The sequence below is a fragment of the Dipodomys ordii genome, unplaced genomic scaffold (genome assembly GCF_000151885.1).
Source record: "Dipodomys ordii isolate 6190 unplaced genomic scaffold, Dord_2.0 Scaffold45, whole genome shotgun sequence".
NCBI classification, from domain to species: domain Eukaryota; kingdom Metazoa; phylum Chordata; class Mammalia; order Rodentia; family Heteromyidae; genus Dipodomys; species Dipodomys ordii.
The window spans coordinates 12,068,239-12,080,610 of NW_012267261.1; the positions used below are offsets into that span (position 1 = coordinate 12,068,239).

Below are 12,372 nucleotides of genomic sequence, written 5' to 3' on the forward strand. Positions count from 1 at the left end.
CTTTTTTTTTTCTTTTGCCAGTCATGGGCCTGAACTCTGGGCCTGGGCGCTGTCCCTCAGCTCTTCTGCTCAAGGTTAGCACTGTACCACTTGAGCCACAGTGCCACTTCCAGCTTTTTTCTGCTTATGTGGTGCTGAGGAATCGAACCTAGAGCCTCATGCATGCAAGGCAAGCACTCTACCACTGAGCCACCTTCCCAGCTCACCCAAGACTTTTTATACCAATGAATCACAGGCCATCTCTTAATCGAACTCACAAGATTTACCAAATTAGCTTTTCAGAACAAAGCAGCTTTTATTTCTTCTTACAGAAGAGACATTGGTATTTTCTGGTATTTAGAGCTAAGTTACCATAGATATACAGACAACCTCCTTCATTTCAGTTTGATTTGACATCCTATACAAATTAGGCCTTTATAATTGTTCTCATCTTCAAGTCTCACCTTGCTTTTCACTTGTAAGACAGAAACTGCCTTTCTAGATCCTTATGCTAGGCCCATAGGTCCTTTCTGGCTTAGTTCTATAAACTTCACCCTCCACATCTGACTGCCTTTCTTGGTGGTGGCACTGGTGCTCATCAAGGACTCTCACAAGGACATTTCCTTGTGTATGCAGGCTTTATAGCTGTGACGGAATCCTCCTCACTCCCCCGCCTCTCTAGCTGCTTCTTCTTCTTCTTCTTTTTTTTGTCATTGGTCTTGGGGCCTGAACTCTGGGTCTGGGTACTGTCCCTCAGCTCTTCAGCTCAAGGCTAGTGTTCTACCACTTGAGCCAAAGTATCACTTCCAGCTTTTTCTGCTTATGTGGTGCTGAGAAATCGAACCCAGGGCCTCATGCATGCAAGGCAAGCACTCTACCACTGAGCCACCTTCCCAAAACTCCAGCCGCTTCTTAATCTGAAGGCACACCTAAAAATCTGTCTCTATCAGATGATGCTCTCTGCTCATGCTGTTCACCGCAGCTTCATCCACTAATCAAGTCATATTTCTAACTCAGGCTCAGAGGTGGTCTGCTTTTGCTCTACCTGCCTTTTCCCCATAAGATGTGCTTGTTTCCAGGGACCAGAGGATACCCATAGTTCCTTGTAACATAAACAATGAGATATCAGAGTAAATGTATGTAATGGTGTGGGTCAATTTAGTACTGCTTTGAAGACAGCAATGGGGAGAGAAGAGTGTGGCTAGATGTGTGCTCCCCAGAAAGCATGTGTGGGGATGTCTTGATTGCTCTCCCAGACTGGACCGTGCGTGCCTGCCCAGTTTGTGAAGGAAAGCACTCTCTTGTCCCTCGATGGCACCTCACTTCTGATCCATCTCACTACAATCACTGATACTCATCATTGGTTGGTCTGTAGTTCCCCTTTCTCTCACTTTCTAATAAGAAACCAGGAGTGGCCTTTAGGAACTTCACTCCTCTGTGTGAGGAACAGCTTCAAAACACACAGAACTGATGCCTGGAAAACTCTCCTCCTTCGTTCCCACTTCAGTGTTTAGTTGTTTTCACTTCAGTTGTTTTCATCTTCACTGGAAAAAGCCTTAGATCACACTCTAGTTAAAAATTTTAGAATGATAACTTATATACAAATGTGAAATATAACCCCAACAAAAAAGGTTAGGAGAAATAGAATTACATTACCAAGAAGTACTAAGTGGTTCATTGGCATGAAAAGATAAGTCACCTTCTGGTGGGAGACTACTCTACTGCCTCCCTGACTGTTCTAAGAGGCATCAACTTCTTCACCTCTCCTAGCTCTGACCTAGCTCCTTCTTTTGTTGGCTGCGTTACTTTTGTCTTCTGCTTCCCTATGTTGCCTGTTCTCTCTCTTTTCTATTTCTTGCTTGCTTGGGATCTTCTAGGACTGTTGGAAAATGGTGCCAATTAAGATACAAGGATATAAATACAAGACAAACATAATTCTTTTCTGGCTTCGGGTATATCTGAGTCTGCCCACATGTTCTTGCATGTAGCCCGAGGACATGAAGCCACAGCAAGCAAACCAGCTCAATCTGTTTCCCAACTTAGACACCACGTGTCTAAAACCTATTAAGTAAATATGCAAGTACTACGTTAAATCATAGCCACTGTGGATAGCCAAATGAGATAAGATTTTACTGAACTAAAAGACAAGCATGTCCTAACATTATCTCTGGTATGGGATCCTTCAAAACAGTGATTCTCACTCGGGAGCTACTTTTCTGCCAGAGGCCATTTTTCAATATCTGACTCATTTTTGGTTGTTCATGGTTGGTATATTACTGACATTTCATGAACAGAGGCTCAGGATGCTTCTAAATAACCTGAAATATGTAGGACAGTCCATTATAACAAAGAATTATCCAGTTCAAAATATGAACAGTTACACTGTTGAGAAATGTTGCCAGTTTCTATTGTGGAATTTGTTTATTTCTGTCCTCCTAAATATTCAGTTTGTTGCCTAAACAGTTGCCAGTTTTGAAAAGTATAACCAGCAACTGGTAGGAACAATTTCATGGAACCATTATGTCCACATGTCCTCCTCTCTAAGACCCTAGGAGAGTCCCCAACTGGTGCTTAGTGGTAACTGGTACATAGGAAGTGCAGCGGGCTTTGTCTAGACTTTGCCAAATGTGTGGTCTCCTTGGGCTACCCTGTGCATTATCAAGATGGTAAAAGTACTTTTGTAGTCTTTGTCCTTATTTTCTACATGTCTCTTTTGGAGTCTCTTTAATTTCTCAAGACTTTTCTTTCTCTGTTGCCAAGATTCTACACAACAAACCCTGTGTACAAACTCAGCATTGCCTTACTGAATGGCTGTCATGTACATGGCCTGAGCTGAGGCCACCTGGACTTAGAGGAAGTAGAGTGATGGAAATTAGTACTGGACTTGACTTTCAAGAGAGATACAATTCCAGAACCCTTAAGTTAGGTAATCTGCACCCAGAGTGTCCGGAGAATTAACTCTTACTGATCTTGTCCCTGTCAGATTGCTTGCCCCATGAATCTGAAAATGCTCTGTAAATTAAAAAGCCCTGTGGGTAATCATAGTCCTATATTGGTGATGGAATTTGGTCTCTCTTATCTCCTAAGGATGTGGGTTCATTTTTCTTTTTTTGTCGGTCGTGGGGCTTGAACTCTGGGCCTGGGCGCTGTCCCTCAGCTCTTCAGCTCAAGGCGAGCGCTCTACCACTTGAGCTACAGCGCCACTTCCGGTTTTCTGGTGGTTTATTGGAGATAGGAGTCTCACAGTCTCTCCTGCCCGGGCTGGCTTTGAACCGTGATCCTCAGATCTCAGCCCCCTGAGTAGCTAGGATTACAGGTGTGAGCCACCAGCGCCCGGCTTAGTGGGTTCATTTTTCAAATGGCCTCAAGTTACTTATTTTCTCCTTAGACCGATCTATTAAAAGGGGGGGGGGGAGAAAAGGAGGAGTGGAGAAGAAAGGGTAGAGAAGGCAAGGAGAAGAGAGGAATGATGAGGAAGAGAAGGGAGGGAAAGGAAGGGAAGCCATCAATGTCATATCACACTATAAGCCATAGCTTAGAAAATTTTTAGGCCCAGTTCAACTTGTGGGTTTGAAGGACATTGCATATTTCAATACACTAGAGAAGCAGATCTCTGGTTGACAGAGGAGCTCTCAGACCACACTGTCCTACTTTTTCAATAACTCCAAGAAGAAATTCAGGAGTGGTGACCTGTGGCTCTTTAGGTGTGTCTTCCTCGTGGTCTGGCCCTAAAGGTGGACACTAAGCTCTCCCGAGCCTGCTCATGGGGTTGACACATGCTGGTCAAACGGATCGGGTCAGTCTTGTGCTCTATGATGTTGAAAGGACAGGCCTTCAGATGCTCAGACATGGAGGTGACTTCATTAAACTCCCAGCTCTTGATTTTGGAGAAAAGGCTGCTGAACTGCCAGATCTGTTGGGAAAGAGAGAAAGCTCAAAGGTAAACTGCTGGGCAATCCCCCAGGGCAGCCTGGATTTCAACAGTATAAGGAAACGACTCTCCATTCTTTCTGTGCTTAGCTTCCAGAATATTCAGTGGCTGCTGCAGGCATTTTTTAGTTCCTTTCCCAGCATCCAAAATCCAGTTCTCCCTCCCAGTTAATAATCTTCCCAGCAAGTCTTACGTATACTGACATGCTCCCCTACTCCCCCATTTTGTCCCTCCCAGTAACAGTGTTCTAAGGTAGACATATCGCTTAAATCAAGGCCATTGCCACTAGCCCTCTACTCTAGAACCTATGCTTGAAATACAGAAAAGCAACTTCCTTTTCTCATTCTGAACTTGAATTGGGAAGCTATAGTCCTAGCAGCTGCTGGCAGCCACTAAAACACCAAAGAAGTGCCTTAGCATATAGCCAATATTGAAGAATAGGAGATAAGAAATAGGAAGAAAAAAGTTATTTGAGGCATTATTGAGCTGCTAGATCAAACCTTACTAAAAGCTATTGCCTTTGAACTTTTTAGTTTTGTAGACTATTAAATTGTTGATGCCATTTTAGGTTGGTTTCTGTTGCTTGAAATTGAAAGTACCCTAACAATAAAGACCTCACAGGATCGCTAAGGAGGATTATGAGTCTGGTACTTAATAAGATAAAAGTCACTAGTTCTAAAATCTGATTATGAGGATGGATGTACTGATTCCCTTTCAACATGACAGCTTTATCCTCTTTTTTTGTTTTTGTCTTGTTACTGCATAGAAAAAGTATTTCCTGGGATTTTAGAATAATGTCTCTCACACTCTTTTGATTAACTTGTCATTTTAATATGAGTACTTTTTTTGCCCCAACTACCCTATTTTTACTACTTTCTGCAATTAAATTAGTTTGATATGATATCAAACTGGTCAGAAATCATTGACTGAGGGACAAATTTGAACCAAACAAATGGGGGGTTGTATCTAAATGAAATTATTTGCATCATATATACAGGAAACACAGCAACTTTTAGACAATACTTCTGAAAGCAGTATCTTGATTTCTTTAGTGTTTATACCTAACATGCGGTTGCTTGGCAACCAGTATTTAACACATGGATACAGGTCTGGATTTTATTATTATCTTGAAAAGAATATTTCTTACAAAATAAATAATGGAAGATATAAAAGATATAATCAATAAAAACAGATGGAACAACTTTGACCAGTTTGTAAACACACGTATTTTAGGCAGAAACTTGACACTGAGGTTATCAACTTAAACAGACATCATACATTCACAGCTCATACTGCCATCATATTTTCTAGGAGAAAAGATGTTACGTGTACCTTGATCATGATGAATTAGAAATCTCACCTCTGCAGAAGTTATAAGCCAGTTAAGCCAACATGAATCAATTGAGAAAAAGGAACAAGATTTTACTGAAAGGAAAGATTGTATGATTTATACAGCAGTAACTTATAAAGTAAACAGGCATTTGAACCAGTGGTAATTGGTAGAACAAATTCATGTAAAATTTCAAAATGTGTTGGCATGAGATAGAAAAATTTTCTGGCCCATGTATCACCAGTACAGAATCCAAATGGGAAATGGATGGCCCACTCAAATCAGACAATTGAAGAGAATGTTTTAAACAAATGCTTTACATATTACAAATATATACAAGCATGGAATGCAAAAAAAGCTACAGGTTATAGTAATAGTAAATAATTCACATTCAGTTATGGAGGGTCATAATCACTTTAAGGTATCATGGAGGGAAGGAAACATTCAGGGAAGATGCCAGAAGTATATAGCCTTCAGCCCTATTCTTCTTCTTCCTAGCTCTTGCTGATATACCCCTCATTGGATTAGATTCAGTGGAAAAAAGCTAACAAAAGTAAAAAAGCTAGTTGAGGCAATCTGCACAGACCAGAGAAGAGGGGATGGAAAGCAGAGCACATGAGCAAGCGGAAGAGAGTCAGGACATAAATAAATGGACGCAGTCATCTATTTTGCTGTGTGTTTATAAGGCCATCTCTTTTAGTAGATCAATCTGCTGGAGTCAGTCATTACAAACTGTCCCAGGACCTAGTGCAGTGCTAAACATATAGAAATCTCTCAGTAAATATTTGATGAATAAAGGAAGGAATGTATACTTGCCTGTCTGTGGACTTTCCAGGAAGTGCCTCCATGGGAATACCTCTTCTTCTTCCATTGTAAGAGGACCATCCCTCTCTCTTGTAACAGAGTGGCACAGATATTCTTCATCAGCACAGAAACCTGGGAGAGCTGGGACAGGCTGATGCTGTCCAAGAACCCAGCGATGTATTGCAAAACCTCCAGGGGCAAGCTTGTTAAAGAATTCTGGCTTTTTCCTCCATGGCCTGAGAGATGGTTATTTCTTCCCTCATCAAGCTCAGGGGCAACCTCTGGCTTGATGGCAAAGGTCTTGAGCTCCTGACTGTAGATCACTTTTGCCTTTGGCCCTGGAGGACGGAAATGGTTTTGAACAAACGTACACCCTAAGTAGGCTAGGGGGCATCGATGTTGGAACCAGCCGTTGAGACATGACTGAATGTCTGTATGGACATTCTTGAAGTGCAGGGGAAATTCATCCCTCCGGAAGAACTTATTGCAGGTAAACGTAAAGGCAGAGCTGCTCTTGTTGTGTCTCCTGGTCACACACTCACTGTGGAGCTCCACGTGGAGTCCCCCGGGGTTGCCAGTGTTCAGAAGGTCAGCCAGCACGGTCCCTGAGGAAAACTGTTCTGCTTCAAAGTTGTACGTCTGGGTGGCAAAATCCATAAACAACCCATCAATGCTTCTGGACTCAGAAATGACGTGGCCTTTGAGTTCTCTTTCCAAAGCACATTGGAGGGTGGTCTTGATGAGATCTGATTTTGGCAGGTCCTCCACGGTGACCCCTAAATCTGAAGTATCCACGGCCTTGTGCTCACTTGGCCTACATCTCAGCATGGCATCTCCAAGGCGGGCTCGTTTTCCACAGTAGCTCACGGGTACTTTGAAGGTGTAGACGGTCTTAACTTCTTGAGCCTCGAGGTTGCCATACACAAAGTCTCTCTCCTTAGGGGTACAAGCAGGCATCTGCCCGAAGTGGATGAGCATTCGACCATTGTGTACTAGGTACATGTTATAGTCTTTTGGGTCTACAGCTGTTTTCAGTCTTTCCAGAACACCATCCTGCCAGGGGGCAAAACCTGTCATTTCCATGGCTGCAGCAAATTCCTGCTGCTTCTGGATTTCCTGTGGTGTTGAAGCATCCTTTGTGTCAGCGGGGTCATTACCACCAGAACTCCGTTCTTTCCCTCCTCCATTCCTGCTCTTGTTCTCACACATCCCTGCTGAGCCTGTTAAAGCAGAGGCGGCATGCTCTTTGCTGAACATATTTTCCCACTTGCCAAACTTAACCAGATCCATTCCTTCTTTAGTTTTGGCTAACATCTCCCGTTCTTCTTGACTTAACTCCATCATTTCCCCATTCATTACTGACAGACAGCCATGTGGTGCTGAACGTATATCAGTTCCCCCCACTGCACCTCCCAGCTCTTCCCAACTCGCTTCATCATTCATTGGCTCCTCCTCAGTGGTGTCTCTAGTTTCTGGGAAAAGTTCTACCATCTTCAACGATCTGAAGAGAACTTTCTGGTCCTGAAGGGCCAGGGCTGTGTCCAAACACTCCTCACTGGGGTTTTCTTTCATGATGTTCTCATGAAGGATGGTTTCTGAGTCTACGTTTGGCCAGCGGTTCCATTCCATGGAGCAGCAGACCACACTAGCAGGGCATACCTGCAGATGCTTGGCCAGCTTGTGGCGGGACATGGAGAGAGGGCAGCCATATTCAGAATTGAGACATGGAACCTGCTCTAAAGGGCAGAGGAGTTCATGCTCTGCCTCTTTGCACATGTGGAAGGTGGCACCGCAGAGCAGGCGGCAACTGATCACCAGGCAGGAGATGCTGGGTTCCACAGGAACATGGCAGTGGCGGTTGATGCATCCTTCACAATGCCTGTGCTGCCCAGGTGGGGGCCTGCGTGCCCTGCCCTGGACATACGGAGGGCAGGGGTAAGAGAAAACAAAAGAATGCTGGGAGAGAAACTCAGTGCAGCAGGTCTGTGAGCATTTTCATTCACATATTTCCTGTCTCTAGATTATTTTCATACAAAATTTGTAATAAAGAGACAATCAGAGAGAAGAAAGCAAAAGAAAATCTATCGTAATTCTTCAAACCATAAATAAAAACTATCAACATGCTTTGAAATTTTTCTCAACTTTTTAAAGTAAATAGCAGTTGTATTTAGAACAGTAAAAAGCTGGCATTAATGACAGTGTTGATCAGGGTTATTTTTGGCTTGAGGATTATGGGTGATTTGGACTATAGTTAACACTAGGAGTACCATTTTGCATCTTGCTTTTTAACTTACTATTATGAGATTACATTTTCTTTTTTTAATGTTTAGGTTGTATCCTTATTTATTTATTGAATTTTTTATTATTATTTTGTTTATGTAATACTGAGGAACTGAACCTAGGGCCTCAAGCGTGGTAGGCAAGCCACATTCCCAGCCTGAGATTAGATTTTCAATGTAATTATTCTTTGCAATCTTTTTTTTTTTCACAGTGTCAGAGTAACATTCCAGAATATGGTGTAATGTCATTTACTTAACCAACTACCTCTAGAGGGCATACCAGGAGGACAAGGGCTGAAGAAAACATGGTTTCGTTCACATTTGAGTCCCTAACACCTGCTCTGTTGCTTGGATGTTTGTTGGGACTCGAGTACTCGCTGAGTGAAGGGAGGTCTAGACACTTAGATAATGTCTGGCATTTTAACATTTTATTTTCATATTTAAATTTGTTCATGCACATAAGATTTGTACGTGCATATGAGGTATAAAATAATAATCAAGTCAGGGTGATTAGTGTTTCCATCTCCTCAAACACTGATCATTTCTATGTGTTGGGAAACTTAATTTTTTTTTGGGGGGGGGTCCAGTTGTGGGGCTTGAACTCTGGGCCTGGGCACTGTCTCTCAGCTCTTCAGCTCAAGGCTAGCACTCTACCACTTGAGCCACAGCACCACTTCCGGCTTTTTTTTCTTTTTGCTTATGTGGTGCTGAGGAATCAAACCCAGGGCCTCATGCATCCAAGGCAAGTGCTCCACCACTGAGCCACCTTCCCAGCCCGGGACACTTACTTTTAATGAAGGTCCAACAATCACCCGATACTTACCATAGCTTCCCAAGTCCTTCTTGCTTCTTAACTCTAGGAAGAAATATGAATATGAATTAGTAAGGAAAGTATTATGGTTATTTGGATGAACACTCAGAGATAATACATCCTCTCTCATTTAACTCCTCTCCCCACTTTGGAGTGATGCCCCACCCCATCCTCATTATGTAGTCAAGAAAATGGAAGTTTGAAGGAGTAAGTAACTTCCCTAAGGTCACATGGCTGCTAAGTGGTGGAGTCCGGATTCCAACCCAGTCATGCTCTTTTCACTGACCCACACTGCCCTTTGATGAGGCATGCTATCTTTTACCCATGAAAAGTGTAACTTTTGCTTCTTGTAATTTTTCTCCATTGTCTACTGACAATTACCCTGGTACGTGCCCCAAATCTGGCCTGTGTTACCCTCCGCGGCTCCATAGCTACTGAGAGGTTCAATCTAGTATCTAACTGGTGTGGGACAGGGCTTGGGTGCCTGTGCCATAGCAAGCATGTGCCATGCCTTAGTGTCTGCTGCAGCTGGAATGAGTCAAAACCGTATGGCTCCAGAATCAGGCTCAGTGATGGGCACCATGGCAAGTGGAAGAGATGCTGCCCAGCTTGCAAGGGAAACAAGCTGTCTAGCTCTGACTGGTCAGTCTCATGGGGGAAGGCATTGAGGATCTTCTGTTTGTTTGTTTGTTTGCTGCTTTTTACAGATAAAGTGGTTATGAAGATTTCTGCGCAAGGTCTCCACCCTGACCCTACAGGCCAGTGCTTATGAGATTCTTAATTACTTAACACTTTAGTTTGCCAGTTTCCCCATCTGTAAAGGTGGATGATGACAGTACCTACCTCCTAGTGCTGTTGTGAAGAATAAATGGATATACAGAAACAGTGTTTGTCTCAGAGAAGAAGTGATTTACATGCTTTCGCTTAGAAACTTAAGTACTTTATATTTATCATAGGGTAAAATATTTTATCATATAACAAATATATCAAGATAAAAAAATCCTCAGAATTTTAAATTTGGCAACTAAGTTAACTTAAAAGAACTATAAAAATACAATGTTTGAGCAAAGGAAAACCCCCTACAAGTCTAGGCTAGATCAGACCTGTAGGTTACCAGTTTGGTATGCCTGGTTTAAAGAGTCTGCAACATAGTCCCCACACTGTACACATGAGGATGGGAAGGGAAGAGAAGCACTCCAAAGTTGGAAGGTGCAGAACTTTATGTTTTTATTTCATTTTATTTTAGGATTTCCCAATTCATTATGGGTAAATTTTTCTACTAATTTTTTTGAAAAATTTCAAATAGTTAGGAAAAGTGAACAAATATGTATAACAGCTGAATAGACTACTAGATTCAAATCATTATCATTTTGCTATTTTGTGCCTGTTGTGTCTTGTTTATCTTTCTTTTTCTTCTTCCTTGTCACTCATCCTCTCCTCTTCTTCCTTATTACCTTTCTTTCTCTCTTTCTTCTTTCTCTCTTCTTTCTTTCTTTCTTTTTCTTTCCTTCTTTCTTTCCTCCTTCCTTCCTTTCCTCCTCCCTCCCTCCCTTCTTCCTTCCTTCCTTCTTTTGCCCTTTCTCTATCACTCTCTCTTTCCCCTTCTGTTTCTCACTCTGTCCTTCTCTGTCTCTCTCTCTTCCTCCTCCCTCTCTCCCTCCCTCCCTCATGTTCCTGGCTGAACCACTTGAAAATGTAATTATAATAACATTTTACCCAAGAAAACTAAAAATAAATTTCTACCATCATGCAACACAGTGTTGATATTCATATTTTCCCAGTTGTTCCCAAAATATCTTCCATAGCTTTTTCTTTGTTTTTGTTTTTCAAATTTGAACAAAAAGCCTTTCAAGGTCAATTTGTTGCACTTAGATACGCTGTTTTATCATCTTTAGTCAAGAACAGTCTCTAGGTTTTCTTTTTTTTTCAGGAGAGATAGACTTACATGGAAATTGTAGTCTACTTTTTTTTTTTTTTTGGTCAGTTGTGGGGCTTGAACTCTGGGCCTGTGCACTGTCCCTCAGATCTTCAGCTCAAGGTGAGTACGCTGCCACTTGAGCCACAGGGCCACTTCTGGCTTTCTGGTGGTTTATTGGAGATAAGAGTTTCACCGACTTTCCTGCCTGGGCTGGTTTTGAACTTCCATCCTCAGATCACACCCTCCTGATTAGCTAGGATTACAGGTGTGAGCCACTATCGCCTGCCCAGCCTGGGGAATCTTTTTTAATACTTAAAAAAATGTTTTGCTGGGGGCCAGTGGCTCATGCCTGTAAGCCTAGTGACTCAGGAGGCTGAGATCTGAGGATCACGGTTCAAAGCCAGCCCAGGCAGGAAACCCCGTGAGCCTCTTATCTCCAATAAACCACTAGAAAACTGGAAGTGGCACTGTGGCTCAAGTGATAGAGTGTTCACCTTGAGCTGAAGAGTTGAGGGACAGAGCCCCACAACCCCCCCTCTCCCCCAAAAAAGCAGTGAACATAAAGAGTAGCAAAAGATATTTAGAGAAGTACAGTGTCTTGCTTGTGTCTCTGGAGTCCCCGGTTCTAAACACATGCTTTTTTCCTACTGAATTGCAACCTTTTATTGGGTCTGTAGGAAGTTGCTCCACACAGAGCTACCTGCACATGAGGTCACAAAGGTGTGCCAACAGCTTAGTTGGTACCAAGGACAGAGTAGAACAGAGTCTTGAGGGATGAGGAGATGAGGGGCAGTGTCTCTAGCCAAAATAAGGTCCTGATAATACATACAGCAGGTATATTTAAATCACTGACCCAGGCAAAAGAGAATGGGATTAACAGACACTAGTTTGAACATTCTTTACTATGATTTTAAAGTTAGCGGCAAACAGGGTTGATATCAAGGGGATATTTTTAGGGAAAGGGCCCTCTCAGCACCCCATACATGATGTCAGGAACTAGCTATTCTGCTGCCTCACATGGCTGGGCCTCACAATAATGATTTATTTCTGAACTGCAACTTCAGTGAAGGTGACAAGGTTGAACACTAGAGGTCAAAGCATATTCTTTAATGCTTTAGCTATTAACTGGCATTTTAAACTAGTTACTTTAATGATACACTGTTAACTTATTTTCCTGTTAGAGAGAGATTTAATTCTAGGGGAGAAGTTAACCATTAAAGTAATCTTTTTGGCCTTGAGATTTTAGCAGTTGGCTGAGGTTAATTCTCACATAGCCTCAGGCTTCCGGGCTGTGTTTGTAGGGCATTAGCAGCTCCAATC

General features: G+C 42.5%; 1 protein-coding gene across 1 annotated transcript in view; it reads right to left on the reverse strand.

Moving 5' to 3' along the window:
* Positions 1 to 3,330: 3,330 nt before the first annotated feature.
* Fbxo40 (F-box protein 40) overlaps positions 3,331 to 12,372 on the reverse strand; it is an 11,370-nt gene continuing 2,328 nt past the window's right edge. The window contains exons 2-4 of the mRNA XM_013019510.1: positions 9,147 to 9,179; positions 6,057 to 7,958; positions 3,331 to 3,892 (exon numbers count right to left, since the gene is read on the reverse strand). Coding sequence (XP_012874964.1) covers positions 3,680 to 3,892; positions 6,057 to 7,958; positions 9,147 to 9,149 — 2,118 coding nt within the window. The 5' untranslated portion in view covers positions 9,150 to 9,179 and the 3' untranslated portion in view covers positions 3,331 to 3,679. The remainder of the gene's footprint in view (positions 3,893 to 6,056; positions 7,959 to 9,146; positions 9,180 to 12,372) is intronic.